The sequence below is a fragment of the Nymphalis io genome, chromosome 5, assembly GCF_905147045.1.
Source record: "Nymphalis io chromosome 5, ilAglIoxx1.1, whole genome shotgun sequence".
NCBI lineage: Eukaryota > Metazoa > Arthropoda > Insecta > Lepidoptera > Nymphalidae > Nymphalis > Nymphalis io.
This window is the reverse complement of record NC_065892.1, coordinates 5,364,984-5,382,340: the sequence shown is the minus strand read 5'-3', so window position 1 is coordinate 5,382,340 and position 17,357 is coordinate 5,364,984. Positions and strand designations below refer to the sequence as shown.

At 30.4% G+C, this 17,357-nt stretch overlaps 2 protein-coding genes across 2 annotated transcripts in view; one reads left to right on the top strand and one right to left on the bottom strand.

Moving 5' to 3' along the window:
* The first annotated feature begins 160 nt into the window (after nt 1–160).
* Nucleotides 161–4,611, top strand: LOC126768520 (protein Spindly-B). The gene is made up of 5 exons (XM_050486683.1): nt 161–928; nt 1,774–1,865; nt 2,544–2,658; nt 3,767–3,899; nt 4,368–4,611. The coding sequence occupies exons 1-5, from the start codon at nt 241–243 to the stop codon at nt 4,606–4,608; spliced, it is 1,269 nt and encodes a 422-aa protein (XP_050342640.1). The 5' UTR covers nt 161–240; the 3' UTR covers nt 4,609–4,611.
* Nucleotides 4,612–4,738: 127 nt separating this feature from the next.
* LOC126768572 (uncharacterized) overlaps nt 4,739–17,357 on the bottom strand; it is a 17,567-nt gene continuing 4,948 nt past the window's right edge. Inside the window, exons 2-5 of the mRNA XM_050486761.1 lie at nt 12,258–12,367; nt 9,510–9,646; nt 5,924–6,084; nt 4,739–5,204 (exon numbers count right to left, since the gene is read on the bottom strand). Of these exons, the coding sequence (XP_050342718.1) occupies nt 5,056–5,204; nt 5,924–6,084; nt 9,510–9,646; nt 12,258–12,365 (555 nt within the window). The 5' untranslated portion in view covers nt 12,366–12,367 and the 3' untranslated portion in view covers nt 4,739–5,055. The remainder of the gene's footprint in view (nt 5,205–5,923; nt 6,085–9,509; nt 9,647–12,257; nt 12,368–17,357) is intronic.

The following is a 17,357-nucleotide window of genomic DNA, read 5'->3' as shown; positions in this document are numbered from 1 at the left end:
TACTGTAAAAAATGTGTTAATTTCTAAATTGTTATTAAATATAAATTATTAAAAATGCCAAAACTCAAAATAACATTTTATTGTAATGCAGATGCTAAACGATAATGTCAAGTCATAATGTGACATATTAGTAAATAATTATTTTCAAATATTACGGCCGTTGATTTGAGTTTAAAGTTTCAGTTCTGAATATTTTTTTGTAAACTAATATTGCCGTTATTTGTATAAAATAGATAAAAAATGGATTATTCGACAATTAGTAACAAAACCAATATAACAGAAACTGAGGATTTAACAAGCGGTGAACTTTCTGAACAGTATTATTCACTTCGAAAACAATACGAGAATTTATCCAACAACTTCGACGCTATTAAACAAGAGCTCCACGATACAAGGCGAAGTTATCAAACTGCATTAGACGTTCAGAGTCATCTCACTGCTGAATTAGAGAGCTATCAAGCAGATGAACAAAAACGTAGAAGTGAACTAACATCACGTATTACCGCTTTTCAAGAAGAAATATCATCATTGAAACAAGAACGTACGGATTTGGCAGAGCGACATGTCAGTGAAATTAGGATTCTAGAAATAGAAAATAAACGTTTAAAAGAAGAACAGGTTATCGTTAATCGCCAATCACCCGTGCCTGATACCTCAGAAATAGACGAAACGCGTGCAGCACTATCGGCTGCGGCATCTGAAGCGTTTGCAGCAAAAACGGCGCTTGAGCAAGCGCGTGCCGAAATTTGTTCATGGCAGATGAAAGTTGAGGAGTTAGTGACACAAGTAAGTGAGCTTCGTGTAGCCGCGGAAATAAGAAAAGAAGAATTAAACGCAGCTGGAGAGCGTGAAGCTGCAGCGCTTGCAGACTTAGCAGAAGCTAGAGCTTTGCTCCACCAAGTAGATTCTCAAGATGCCCAACCACATGGTAATTCATGAAATTATTGAATAAAGAAAATCTAACCTGTTATGTCTTGCTAATTTCATATTTCATTAGATAACATTAGCTTCATAAATTTTTTAATAAATATAGTTTGACTTTAAAAAAGTAGCCGAGATGGCCTAGTGGTTAGAATGTGTGAATCTTAACCAATGATCGTGGGTTCACACCACAGGAAAACATTTTGAGGAAACCTGCAAGTGTCTAATTTCATTGAAATTCTGCCACATATGTATTCTGACAACCCTCATTGGAGCAGCGTGGTGCAATAAGCTCCAAACCTTCTCCTCAAAAGGGAGAAGATACCTTAGCTCAGCAGGGGGCTTATTAACAGGCTGTTACAGTCTACTGTCTAAAAAAAATGTTTAATAACTAAATATATAACAAAATAAATTCAGGTAATGGAGAACTTATGAGAATCAAAAGATAAAGCTAAGACATGACAGATTAGCCTTTTGAGAGCTAGACTAAAAAAGATCCAAGACATTGACTGTAATAAACTTTATACAATGTATCTCACTGGAATGGCAATTGATACTTTTTTTTTCTTTCTTTGTCATTCCCTCACTAATGAGGATCGTGCCCATTTATGATTTGTCTCGATTTGCTTCTGTCCTGTGCAGTTCAATTTGAGATTTTTGTAGAGTTTCTCCTGTTGCCTTTACAATAATTTTACACCATTGTGTTGGAATTCTGGAGCGCTTTCCCTGCATCCGTCCCACGATCAACTGCTATAATGATTCATTAGAATTAATTTTCTTCAATCGATACTACTTTAACAGAAATTATTGCTATTTTATATATTTATAAAATTGTTTATACATTATTTTCAGCTGCTAAAGGTAATTCAATATTTGCGGAAGTTGAAGATAAAAGACAAGAGATGGCTAAAAATCTAATACAAATGAAACAAACAAATTCCAGGGTAAGTGTTTCATAACTTTATGAGATTGTATAAACATTTGACTTAATCATTGGTCTGGTCAGATTTAAATAATTAACTGCTGCAACGTTACAAAATCACTTTCAAATCTTTTTTCTATATTATCTTTTTTCATAAGTATAAATGGTAAAATAAATAAATAAATAACTCTATATAAGACTTAACGATTTAGTATGAGTAACGAGGCTCTATCTTCATGTAAAGTGATACTCAAGTTACTGATATTAATAATAAAAATTATTAGTTATTGTAAAATTTTTTATTTTAATTTGGGGCAATATTTAATGCAAATTAAGGAACCAAAGATAATCTAACGGATGCACAAGTCTGTAGTGAAATAAAATTTAAAAAAATATAAAGATTATGAAATCTAGAAAAAAGGAATGCTGCATAGTAAATCTGTAGTATTTAGTCTTAATATTAATTATTTAGTATACTTACTTATTTAATTGTATTTTTCGCCCATGTAGTTGAGTATCTTGCTGTTTAGTTGTATTAATTTTTGGAGCAAAAATGTAGTTACTATTAAGAAACCAATTTACCACAAGGCATGGTTTTGTTGATAATTGTGTCATGTCGTATATTTCAATAGTTGAACACTACAAAATCTGCACTATATACAATTAAAAAAAAAAAAATGAATATGTATTTATGTTTCAGTTAAGAAGAGACCTGGCAAACAAGCAAGCAGAGCTAGAAGCACTTTTGCATGAGAAACAAACAGTGTGGGAACAGCAAGCCGGAGCAGCCGCTCATCATGACCGTGAACTTATTGGTAAGAAAATAATATATTAAGTTCTATTATTAATTACGGATTAGTCCCAGGAAAGAACCTATTTGTTTCAAATATTAAAGTTTTTGAGTAACCTTCTCGAACAATGCTTTTTTTTTAATCTTATTTTACAAATATATGGTAGACCCATTAAACAAAAAAAATGTTCATGAAGCTTCCACATTTCTGATTACAACATTGATGATCTTACAGCCTAAACACCAATTTACAGTTTTCCGACTTTATAAATAAAAAATACTAAACTTCATACTGAATATCTTTCCCATATTTAACACATTGAGGTTTTTTTTTTTTATTTGATTCAATTGACTTATTTAATTATATACGTTCATGCGTCTGTTATATTTATGAGACAATAACGCGTATACATATTTAAATAAAAGTTTTTTTTTTAATTGCTTGTCAGCTGTTTTTCTCCTCTTAACTTTACCAAGTGCTTTTCATTTTTAATTTCTTTCAGTAATACTAATTGCTTTCTAGTAGAAGCAGTTTTAATCTGTATACCTTTTATAACTGATTAACATATTTCTAACGCTATAATTACTAGCTTCTATACATTCATTCTCCCTTAAGGGATTAGCCAAGATTTGCATAGTGACATTAAAAAGAATACATGTACAACATATTACAATACATTGAAGCAGATTAAAATTAAGAGTGGTAACACTCACACAAATGTATTATAACTTCTTTTATTTATTTACGTCATAGGTGTTAAATTGTAACAAAGTTAAAAAAAACATAAATTGAGTATACAACAATTAATTTTCTTTATCTTTAAAAGTACTTTTCCTTTGATCGATTTCATAAGAAGCCTATCTAACAAGAATAGATAGAGGTAAGCATTTACATCAGCAATTCTACTAATAATAATAAATAAGCAATACTACTACTAATAAAAATAAAAATCAACAGTTATATTCAAAATATTTTTTTCTAATAATGATCCTACTCCAAACCAGCCATCCTGTTTTATTGCATTACAATGAAGTGAGACAGTAATATGAATAGTGACTAGAAAAGGGAGCACTAATATTCCTAAAGCTTTTAAGGAAATAAACTGTTACTATATAAAATTCTTATTGTACAGAGAGCTACGAAGATCGCATAACACAACTCGAAGGCTTATGCGAGAGACAGAGGCGAGAGTTGGCGCGATGGTTCGGTAAACTTTGCGAACCAACCGAACAGGGCTGGCTCCCGGGTGTATTGGATCATCTAAAGTAAGTATCTTTTTTTTTATAGGGAATATGATTTTGTCGATCTATTTGTCTTAATAATACAATTAAAAAAATATATATAACAATTATGTTTACAAATACGATATCATAATGGTACAATGATGACTGCTAATCGATATATTTCGCCCGTACATATACCGATGCACGATAATAAAAGAAATGATTCTTTTGATTTTGGTAACTCGCAAATAACCATATTACCTTAAAAAGAGGCAGTTATTTTGAAATACACAGACAGACACTTTAATGTTATTATATTTTTGTATAGATGTATTCGCAATAATTTTGACAGAGTTAGTAACAGTTATGTTATAATCGATAGAAGTAAACATAAAATTTAAACAAGTTAACTACTCCACGAACTAAAAATATCCGTTATGGGTCAGACTACTTTCTTGATTAAATTGTTAATGAAACTATTCTTAATGTTGAAATTTTTTTGATTCATAGAAATGAATGTGAGCAACTGCGAGCAGAAGTATTATCTCGAGGCGCGGCTCAGCTGGCCAGCGCAGCACAAGTGAGAGAGCTGCGAAGGAAAATCGCCCTTCTTACAGCTACAGGCGTTAGGCAATCTCCCGTACAAACAAATGATGACGATAGAGACGATATAGGCATGCAGAAAGTGACTATTCAAGTTAACAATAGACCGACTCCAGACGATGTTAAGAAGAAAGTGTCCTTTAATTGATAATATTTGTGGTCCTTGTAAATAAAAGATTATTATTTTTAAATTGTTTTTTTTTTAATATTCGTAATTCGTAAGGAAAATCATTGCATATTCATCTTCTTACCATTTGATTGTAATAGGGAACTCGGTATTCATTCAACAAATAAGTTATCAACGTCATCATCATTAAAGTCATAAGGGAGATTAATTAAAATAAATAATATTTTTGTTATTTAATAAAATTAGCGACACTTCCAATCTGTGGACTTTTGGACCTTCCCTCGTACAACCGAAAGTCAGAGCCAATATTGATCTGTGCATAGCTATCGTCTATGTTCTTAATAACACTTCTATAAACAAAACATACTGTTATAGTTTCTCGTTTTTAGTTATCGTTTTAATTTCTCTATTTCTCTGTGTAATGGATGATTCGATAGCAGTTATTTGCTATATTGAGATTACGATTTCTCAGTCGTCGGTAAGGTCGTCGTGCGTGGCGAGGTGTGCGCGCGCACGCGCCACGCGCCGTGTGCGCTGTGCTGTGGCGAGCGCCTCCTGCGCCGTCCGCGCCTCTAATCTCTTCGAGCTGGCATCTTGCACGCATTGACTAAAAGCTCCTGATGACATTCAATCACTTATTTAGAAATTCAATGTACTATCACAAAAAAAATCGTATTTTTTTAATATTTAGTCATAAGGTAAGGGAAATTTAACGGTGAGCTCTTAAAAAATAACGGCAGCCTTGATGGTCTAGTAGCTCTACCTAATAAAGGTGCAAATTCTGGGTAATGTTAATAAAATAAACTTGGTATTCAATATGGAACTGAAAAAATGCGTTTGAATTTGAATGTCAGCCAAGTTTTTATCCAAATTCTTGAAGTAAAATTAAATATAAGGGTTTGTATATATATATCAAGATCAAAATACATCAAGAACTCTTTGTAGTGCATAATATATAGCAGATATAAAAACATATATAACATAGCGCGTGGAACATGTTTATCAAAATAAAAGTTTTATTTATCTCTACTTCTTCGATTGAAATAGGCTATACGGGCAGTTGGCAAACAAATTATATTTCTTGTATTCAGCGTCTATTAACTTAGTTAAAATCTAATAATAAAATAAACATCAAAGTAATTTATTTCAGTCACAATTTAAACCATGTGTTGTAGTTTTTAGTTGTAGTTGGTAAAAAAATACCGAACAAAATAGATAAATGTCTTCATTATTTCTATCTGCATAGTATTTTTAACAGCAAAATTGGGACATGCTACAAAAGATTAAGCGAAAAAGCGCTTTTGTTTTAATCAAATAATTGGCTTACAAAACTTACCTACAATATTCCAGCATTTAATAATATCCGAAGGATCTGTCGTATCGTAGCAATCGATGATTTTATCCTTTATATCTTCACATATTGGTTCTAAGTTCGATATGTGAGATGTTCGCATTTCCACACGAGTCACCAAGGCGTTTAATTCTTCTACCGTTAATCTATAATAAAAATAACTCGATTATAGAAAATAATTAAATCTTCGAGTTACGAACATAAATTACTACGAAAATTTAATCAGAAAATTATAAACTGCGTGGTCATCAGAGTCAAATTCAGACAAGCGGCTAGCATCGCGTAATTTCCCAAGAGTTTTGTATGTATCGTTTTGCGTCTGGTGGTGAAGGATATGTCGTACGAATTTTTGAAAATATTGTATTGTGTAAAAACGGAGTAATAAAATATTATGGAGTTATTTGAATATCGTACAATAAAAATACCGTCCGATTAGATTTATTTACTTACCATTAGTTACCTACGTTAGAATTACATACAAGTAAAAATTATCTATCAGTATAATTTTAACATAATGTATTTTGTCAAAATTAGAAAGTTATTTCTATTGAACTGCAACTCCAATTTAAAATATTATTATATTTAATATTACTGCTATTATTGTCAAACTCTCTTAGAAAAATTAGGGTAATTGATTAAACATTTTCTAGAGTCCCTACATAGTAAGATTTACGAACAAAATCGGTAGTGATTTAATAAAGTTTATTAGTTTACGATAACTTTATACGAATAACATTTTAATTTTATGTAAAAATTATAAGATATTCGGCGATACAATGCTTTATTCAACATAATAATACTTGACAACTGGTTTAACGGTCACTGGTGTCTTATTTCGTTTCGTTTCATTTCGAAAAAGATTCCATTTTTTATACATAAACAAATTGATGACAATATTTCACGTTTTAAGTCCATAATATTATATTTCCAATATAGCTAAAGTCATTAACGATTACGTATTAAATTAGGTTCTTACCTACTTATATATTTTCAACCATAAATAACGTCTAAAAATTTACGTCACGCTTATATGTAAACGTTTGCATATTTTTCCGAAGGTTTCTTATAACCACTTGAATTATCATTTTACTAGTGTATCAATGTGAAGCGGAACATAACACCGGTTCAGAACTTTGAAACATGGGTAGAAAAAATAATGTTCGAAATATTGTAATGAAATATTGTAAATATTAGCTATATAATAAGAATGTCAATCTTTTTTAATAATGATAATAATCATTCAGTCGTATTTCGACCACTTGGCGAACTCTATGTACTTAAAATATAATTGTTCCACTACGATCTAGTACGCTTTATTGATTTCTTGATTTATTTCTTCATTGCCGAAAATAGAAGCTGATCAAAAACTACGATCCCTTAATCATAAGATGCCTTTTCCTTATAAAGTAAATAAACCTATTTATTAACGATGTGTATAATAAAATTTTTAATAACAAAATTGCAATAATAAACTGTTTATTATTGACCGTTCTCAATGCGTTTCGAAACAAAGATTGCTAGGCGATGTTTATCTTGATCCGGGTTCATTCGACGAGATCAGTACTTGAATCTTACGACATTTTTTAATTTCATTTTGTACCTATTATTTTCATCGTACAAAACATAAGTTAATAAAGAATCTTTTGTTTATTTTAAGAAATATTCATTACAATCCGTATCCGGTTCCGTATATATATTTTTTAAGCAATATAAGTTTTGAAAATATTATAGGCCAGTGAACCGAGAGTGTGTCTGAAAAGTTTAGTCTTCGTAGTATATATTGGCAAATCGCTCAGTTGTATTTCCATCGAAATAATTGTCATAGATTTTTTTAAATGATAGGTTTAAATTAAGTTATGTATAAAATATAAGTAATTTTTATTTATATTTTCTTCACGTACCCTACGTTTTTTTTGTGGTAATTGAGGTTATTTGTTATATGCATTTAAAACTTTTTGTTTTTTTATATTTACTTTTGTAAACACATTTAACTTTTTCTTTTAGGATCATTGAAATGGTGAATTTTCATTTTAATCTATTTTGCTGATGAAATACTAGTAGTTAGGCCAGCTATTTGAATATGTATACCCGCACGTAGGCAACAGTACCTATTTATTAAATATGCTGTGAGAGAATGAAGAAATTATTTTTCATTTCATTCATCAGTTTAGATTTATCTACAACGCTTGTATACATAAATAAAAAAATAAAATATTTTATTTGAAAACAGTATGAAAAAAAAACTGACTCAAAGTCTTTGTGTTACATTTATTTTCTCGAAAGCTATCACTTAAGTACAATAATTTGAACAAAAATTTCTTATTGATTTAAAAAAACAAACATAAGTTACAAAACGATTTGCTGTAATCGATATTATGTCGTTTCAAGGAAATTTTATAAGCTTAGGTTAAGTCACTACTTTATTGGGTTTGGCGGATGTGATGACAAACATGTCTCAGACATATTTTTCGCACATGCAGGTTTCCTCACAACCTCTTCAGTAACCTTGACTGCCGAGTACAAATTATTTTTTGATGGTAGGGCTTTGTGCAAGCTCGTCTGGGTAGGTACCACCCACTCATCAGATATTCTACCGCAAATCAGCAGTATTTAGTATTGTTGTGTTCTGTATTGAAGGGCGAGTGAGCCAGTGTAATAACAGGCACAAGGGACATAACATTTTAGTTCCCAAGGTTGGTGGCGCCAACGTCCATTGTAACCACATTACAATGGGCGTTGGTGACCACTTAATAGGTAGGTAAAAAAATATAAACTGATCTTTTAAATGTTTTTCTCTTGATTGTGTATGAAATTTTATTCATATTTTTACATAAGACACAATATCATAAAAACCTTTTGATTAAAACTTTAATCAACATAATTGGTCGTTTAAGCTGCATGGAAAGTACCTTGTATTAAATACTTAAAAAAATATAATGTGGCTGCTATTTAATCATCAGTTCAATATGAATAAGGAAATAATTATTTTTTAAACACATACTACTTTTTATATTGCTGCATTTATGTTAGTGTTTATTTAATTATTGAAGGTAGACAAATGAGCCATCTGATGGTAAGTAACCCCCACTGCTCAAAGACTTTGGTTCTGTAAGAAATATTAATTATTCTTTCACCACCAATGCAATTCCAACTATAGGAACTACGATGTTATGTTCCTTGTGTCTGTAATTGCACTGGCTCATTCACCCTAATGTAGAATTTATATAAACTAATGTTGTTTTTGTTGTATAAGGTAGTTTTTGTTTATAATTGTGAAACCGAACACTTGACATTATCACACTATTCGCTATATCTGCTCTTTACTATTTTCAAAGATTTCGTTAAATAACTCCATTATCACATAATGCCTTTGATAGATGTCAGATCATCAGCAAATTATATTAAGAAGAAATTAAGAAGAAGGACAGAGCAAAAAGATATGCCATTCACGAATGTACCAAAACGCATGCATGAAAAGTAGATATTATATAAAAGAAACATAATAAGAAAAAGTCAGAATCCATAACATAGTGGTCAATGTAGTCTACCAACGTTTTATTAATCCGCTCACCCGCATCTTTCAGTATGCTTATCATCAATACATCTCAGCTTCTCAATGAATATCTTCTCCTTATAATCTCCTTTGGCGTTTGAGAAACCAGTGACCGTGTCATTTGTTATAGCAGCGTCTTCAACGAGCCTTTCAACCTAAAAGATTTAAAAAACTCTACAACTCTAAATTAACCAATTATAAGAGAGTATATAGTATATTATTGCAACCGCACTGTTCAGAGTCAAATATTTGATAAAAGGCTTAAGAAAAATAAAATGATGGGAAGTGATGTAAAACGTATCCAGTTCTTAGGAAGGATTAGAGAGTGTGTATATGTGTTTATCTATCTCTATCGGTAAGCTAGTATAAATATATTATGTGGAATATTATATTATACTATTATTTGAATCACTAATAAACATTCATGTACTTGATTTGAATTTACACAAATCAACAATCATCTAATGCTAGCTCCATCGAGGCATCGAAATTGTTAGAAATTATATAGTTTCTATACATTTAAAGACCGACACAACGCAACGATTTTTCACGCTTTTTCAGCTACATTAAAATGTAAATTTTATTCAATTAACTATGAACATTTTCAAAATCGATCAATTTATTTATTTCATATTTAATATTGAATGTTTACGGTTTTTGGATTCTTAAAACTTCTTGATAATAATATACGTGAATCTTTATATGTTATAATATTACATAATGCACAAATTGCTGGGTGGATACGAATAAAACTCGATACAGCCTGTGAATGTCTCACTGCTGAGCTTACGCCTCCTCTCCTTTTTAGAGAAGATTTGTAGCTTATTCCACCACGCTGTTAAAATGCAGGTTAGTGCAATACACATGTAGCAGAATTTCAGTAAAATTATAGACATACAGATTTCCTTACGATGTTTTCCTTCACCATGAAGTACGAGATGTATTATAAAGGTAAATTAAGCACATGAAAATTCAGTGGTGTTTGCCCGGGTTTGAATCCACGATCATCGGTTGAGATTCACGCGTTCTAACCACTAGGCCATCTCAGCATTACACAATACGATTTTCTATTAATCTATTTAATTTTAAATGACAAATACCCTATCGGTCGTTCATAGTGAGAGAATAGATGAGTCCACTGTTCCACACTGTTCGCGGACACCCTTGTGCATTAAATCTTACGCGCAGTTGTCTTGATTCTTTTGATTCTGGTCTCACAAATCGTTATAAAAAATACTATCTCTCTGTTTTTATAATGCAGTTACAATACTATTTTACACAGATACTATTTTATACAGATTACACGGATAATTAAACGACAAGTCAGCTGAGTTAATCGTGCTTTTAGGAAAACAAAGAGGAGATATTTCGAACGTTACGATCAACGTAACGTGCTCATTAGTGCAAGGATGTGGTTAGTATGAATATTTAATCACCCCACGATCCAGCATCACATTTGTTTTGTTTTATGGTAATTTAATATTCCTAAACTTTTATAAATCACATGTTCGTGGCTCATTATGGAGGTTCATTTAATTTTAATACCAACCGATTGCAAAAATATTCTAACCTAAGGCAATATATCCCTTATATAACATAAGGGAGAATCTATCATTTTTTTCATTAATTTCGCGTTTGCAAATTATTAAATTATTGCCTAATTTTTAGAAGTCAGAATTTTGTATATATATTTTTTTATTTTTACATATGATATATTACATATAATACTTTTTTGTTTTCAATTCTATATTTTAAAATAGACATAATAAATGGCATCATCAGGCATACTTTTCTGGCATCGACTCTCAATGAAATTCATCTGACGTTTGAATGAATAACTGATTTATTTTTCTTCAATTCTATTCAGAAATTTTTTACCCGACAGCAAAGGAAGGGTATTTGGGTGTATAATATTTTGTACCACGCGTTATCCAAACGTTACTGACGTTTACTAGGAGAAATAACGTAAAAAAAAAACAAAACGTTTGATTTCGGGCACCGCAACATGCAGTTTGTAATATTGTTATGTTGTTGTGTTAATAAAGCATCTAAATTTTAGATTCAGCCCCGATTAAGAAAGAAATTCACACTTGGGAATGTGAATGGATTTTAGGAGACAAAAACGAATGATATTAAAGTTCTCTTATCTTTATAATTATCCTTTTAGTTAATTACTTATGTCTTTATTTCTTTAATTGTTTTTTTTATTTTCTACATTAAAAATTAGACATTTCGCCAATGCTGCCAATCATATCATCATCAATCTATTCAATAATTGATGGTAGTCTTAAATGAAGGTGCAACAAACAGGGATACAAATATTTGTATTAGCCGAATCACATTATAGTACCAAATAATCGTGTCGCAAGCATTCGACATTTATGTCAAGCGTAAGAAAAGTTTGAATAAAACCGAATACGCCTACGCGTTAAGCTTTAGTCAAGTTAAGATTTTCTTTTTTTATTTATCATTTTTAGTTGTGCTCACAGATAATCTGTTCCCGATTATCTCGCTAATGTCATATACGTTCATTTCTGACGGTTGAGTTAAATTATTCAAAAGTTACCCTCGAAACATTGGTTTGTTTAACCTATATTAATCTAATCGTCTTGTATTGTGATTTATTCTAAAACTTGTTATATTCATTGTCAGTGTTTAGTGTACTATTTGAGCTCAAAATTGAGCTACATGTGCTGTCACGAAGCCTTGATAGCGATAGGTAACTAATTGAAAATATTGCTAATTTAAAGGAAATTTGTTAATTACCATTTTATTAGAAATATTGATGTGATGGTCTTCTGATACATCCTCCATGGCTTTAGCTGCATCGTGACGATGGAAATGCGTCGCTCTGGTTGATTGACTGCTGCCCATTTCTGTTTAAGATTGTGCATAAAGAATGTGAATTCATTATTTACGATAAAAATTCGCGTTGAATATGGACATACGAGTTCTTGAGGTACCTGACCGGTTTTGTATCTTTACTTTTGTATTCGATTTATGACGGTATTATTCACTTACTATTAATATACGACGTATGTAAAATATATTATACTGATTAGTAATATATTCTGTTGATATCTTGTCTTAAGAGTCCCATGGAAAAGTGAATTCGTATAAAGCTGAACATTCGTCGATTTCTTTGACCGAATAGCAGATCAGCTGAGACGTTGTGGACGTAGACATTAAGACAACTTTATGATCATTCTACTCTTATTCGCAAAAATATTCTATTCCAATTGAAAGTCAATATCAAGATTTACCTAATATTATCACTGACAGCTAATTAAGTAGAAGACGGTTGCTAAATTATAATGAGATAAAGAAAAAAATAACTTAAAAAATAATGATTATAGGTTAGGAACAAAAAATCAAATACATTCTAATAAAAAGGTAGGTAACAAAAACTATATCACAAAATACTGATTCACCTATACTTTAACTTTTTTGTTATTGGTATTAGGAATTTTGTAATTGTATAGTACTTAAGGTATACAACTAGTGTTTTTATATGTTCATAATAACATTTTTAGATTATATTTCGTTAATAATAATATCCCAGGATATTATCATACCACGTGCTCATTTACAAACCTTGATCTTCTTATAATACGACCCGATAACAATGATCGTATCTCATCGTATAACTAAGTTTTCGTGTTGGTATATTAGAATTAATTTTATTTTGGACATTGGTTCCAACACACCAAAGAGGTTCATTATAAATATAGCGAAGTAAAGAAGGCGTTTTCCCCCTTTAAAAAAAACTAATATTAATTTGCCAATTAGAGGTTAAAAAATCAACAATTAACCTTGTAATTTACTCGATATGATGTGGTGTTTTTAAGTCGTATCCAATTATTATACTTAAATATATCGAGTTAATAAACATGTTTTTTTTTATTTATCCTAAATAAATGTTGTCCAAGACCATATATATACATGTTAGGTTAGGTACATAAAAAATAGCTTCAAATAACAACAAACAACTAGTTGTAAAAGACTGAAATATAATGTTTCAATAAATAGCGTTCGTTCAATGGTCGAAATTCGACCATAATCATTGTTGAAAATGTTTATTGAGCATGTTTAGTTTTTTTCTACTCATATTCCCTTTTTTTAATAACACTAAAGCTCGTGTTTTGTCTTTGCCTATTCATATATAGATATTCAAACATAATTATTTTGAGGTTATATTAAATTGCAATGGGTCGTCCGTTTGCATAAAGATCAATACGATATAGCGAGATATTTGAACGAGTAGCCGAGTTGTGTGTGTGTGTGATTATATGTTGAATATAATATCCACAATAAAATCAATGATTTTGTTAAAAACAATAAGAAATATGGTATAAACTAGTGTTTACATTTAGATGTAAAGATACACTTGTATCGCCAAGTTTTCGCTTCGCAAATTCAATATATTGATTCTATATTTAAATTTCACAAATCATTTAAAAATTATCAATATAATATCAAAGCTCACGTTGAATCATATTAAACACACAAGACATATTCTGTACAAAATAATTTATATGATAAAGAGCTTAAATTTTGAAGTTAGTACTCGTTGATTTTCATAACTTTCTTGCCTGTCTTTTTAGCTTTGGGGCACACATTTATCCGATTATATTGTTCGACATTTAAATACATAATTATTAATTATTGTTTAATCACATAAAAAATTATATTCTTTTTTATTGCTTTATTTAATCGTAATAAAGAAAATAATAAAAAAAACTTCTAAGCGTAAGAAAATGTGTTCAAATTAATTTTAAAATATCCTTAATAATAATGTTAATAGGTCGAATTTTAATGTTATTTATTCAATGTTCACCCGGACGACGAGAATGATACGAATATAACAAAAACTCAATAGTTACCGAATAAAATTGTTGCAAGTCTATTTAGCACATTTTTATATATGTATGTACGTACGAGTATATGTATTATTAGTCACGAAAACGTAATACTTTTCAGAATTAAGTTTCATTGCGTCGTTAATTCTAAGAATTTAAAATATAATATCTTGAAGTGTGTTTATCCGTTATGCTGACCTTCCACTCTTGTGAATCAACTTTTAAGTCTGATAAATTGGCGTAATAACTTACCTTTATATTATGTAATTACCAAAAAACTATCAAAAGCTTTCTTAACGTTCCGCTATACTAAATTTTGGAAAAATTCTAGAGTTAAACTTTGGTGTCTATACTATTGACAGTTTAAGAGTTCTTTTATCTGGAGCCAATACTGGAAGTAGAATCAGGGGATCAATTCTATTAATCTATAGAGATTACGATACGTTCCAGATTCAATTCCAATCCAACTTTTCTATATTTATTGGGATCGAAACCAAAACGATATGATGTTAAAATATACCGTTATGTCAAAATCAAACTAAATTGTTAACTTTTATGCCAATAGTCGATGATTAAATTAAATAATAAGATACCGTTTTCTTATATATATATAAACGGCAATGATTACGCTTCGATTCGATTGCGATAAAGTGACAATTTGGTTGTAAAATTGGTCATGCTTGCCATCAAAATGCATTGTCATCGAAACTGAATGAACGTAAATAAAACTTCAATTCCGTAGGATAAGAGGATGTGGTTCTTGACACACTAAGCCACATTGCGAGTTTAATAAAAGCTTGTAAAAATATCATTCAATTTAAAACAACAAGAACATTCATTCAAAGCAAGGCCTTAACCCTGAAAATGTAACGTCATTTATATTTTATATAGCAAATACTTATATAGTATTTAGTACCAATATAATAATATAATATAGGAATATGAGGAAAAAACAATATATATCGTAGAGGTCTTTTATATATCATAAATTCGATACAATGTTAGCAACAATTGATGTTCATTTTTGATAAAATTTCAAAAAATATGGATCTAAAATTAAAGCACCGTGGTGGAATAAACTCTAAGCATTTTCCTCGACGAAGAGGGCATAGCCCAGCAGAAGGATATTTACAACCTTTTACTTATATTTTGGAATTTAATATTAAAGACATTAGAAGTCAGACATTTTATGATGTTACAAAACTTACTCGTATATTTCATCATACATAAATACCTAAATAATATTTGAATAATACTGTCTTGCATATGTATATATATCAAAATCGATTATAAACAACTACTAATTCAGTAAATTACAAAAAATGGACTTTAAGTAAATTAATTACCTAATAATTATACTTTATTTTAGGCAATCATGACTTTTCCTTATAAAATCACCATTAAAATAATAATATCCCGGGACATTTTTCACACACGGCCATCTGATCCCAAATTAAGCTTGTGCTATGGAAACCAGACAACTGATATACTACATATACTACTTTTCTTTTGTAAATACATATTTATATAGATAATTACACCCAGACTCAGGAAAAACAGACATGTTCCTGCACACAAATGTCTGTCCTGAGTGGGAATCGAACCCACAACCTTCGGCGTAAAAGGCAAGTATCTACCAACCACACCAACCGGCTCGTCAAATGAGGCCTTGATGGCCGACGACTCCTCTTAGAAAATCTTTTACGATACGGCTAAATCTCTTTTATAATCGCTTTACATAATTATTGTTACAATTAATAAATTTCACCTGATAATAACTATTGAATTAATAAAGCCTTTCAAAATTTTTGAATAAAAATATTAATACTAAGAGGTCGCCCCTTCCTATCCGTTTTTACACGACTACCCAAAAAGGAGTGTATGTTGTGTTATGTATGTTTATAATTATGTGAGTTTATTTTTTTCAATATAACTTTATATATGCCTGAACAGATTTTGATTTATGGGGTATCATTAGAATTCTTACATCAGCCGGAGCGATACATTCTTTTCTTTATTTTCTGAGATTATTATTATTATTTATTATAAGTGGATCTGTTTGTTTAAGAAAATGGCTTTGATTTATTTAACAACGAAAGCTTAAAATTATTATTTTTTTTTTTTTATAGAATAGGAAGGCGGACGAGCATATGGGCCACCTGATGGTAAGTGGTCGCCAATGCTCTTAGACATTGGCATTGTAAGAAATGTCAACCATCGCTTACATATCCAATGCGCCACCAACCTTGGGAACTAAGATTTTATGTCCCTTGTGCCTGTAATTACACTGGCTCACTCACCCTTCAAACCGGAACACAACAATATCAAGTATTGCTGTTTTGCGGTAGAATATCTGATGAGTGGGTGGTACCTACCCAGACGAGCTTGCACAAAGCCCTACCACCAGTAGGGTATAGGTATTAAATGATGCACTAAATTGCTGCAGCACCATACATACGACATAACTTCGTTTCACATAGTTTATGAAATTTTTGAAGTATGTGTAAGAAAATAAAAACGCGTAATAAATTATCTTGATATATAAAGTCATTATTTAAAACAGTATAATATGCGAACTAATGGACTCCATTTTTAGGTAGGAATTAGAATATTATCTATATTGATAAAAACACACCGGGTCGATACTTTTAATCTCTATAGTCATTTACATAAACTGCACGTCATATTATAATGCGTCCGTTCCGGAGTAGATGATAAATCGCGATTGCAAAGCGATTTCCTTCTTACAAAACCTTCTAGCATTATTTTATAATGAACCAAGAAATTATTTTGGTAGAACTATAAAGAAAATTATATAAATACATAATATGTCAAATATTATAATAAGTAAACGGATGCAAATTAGTAAAGGCCTCCGTTTCCGTTAAGGAAAAAACCAGAGCTTTGATATATATTATATTCCATCTTTATATGCAGTGCAATTTATTCGGTTTCACCTTAGTCTATAAAGCTAAATATTACAATATCAGAGATGTTTCTTTTACAT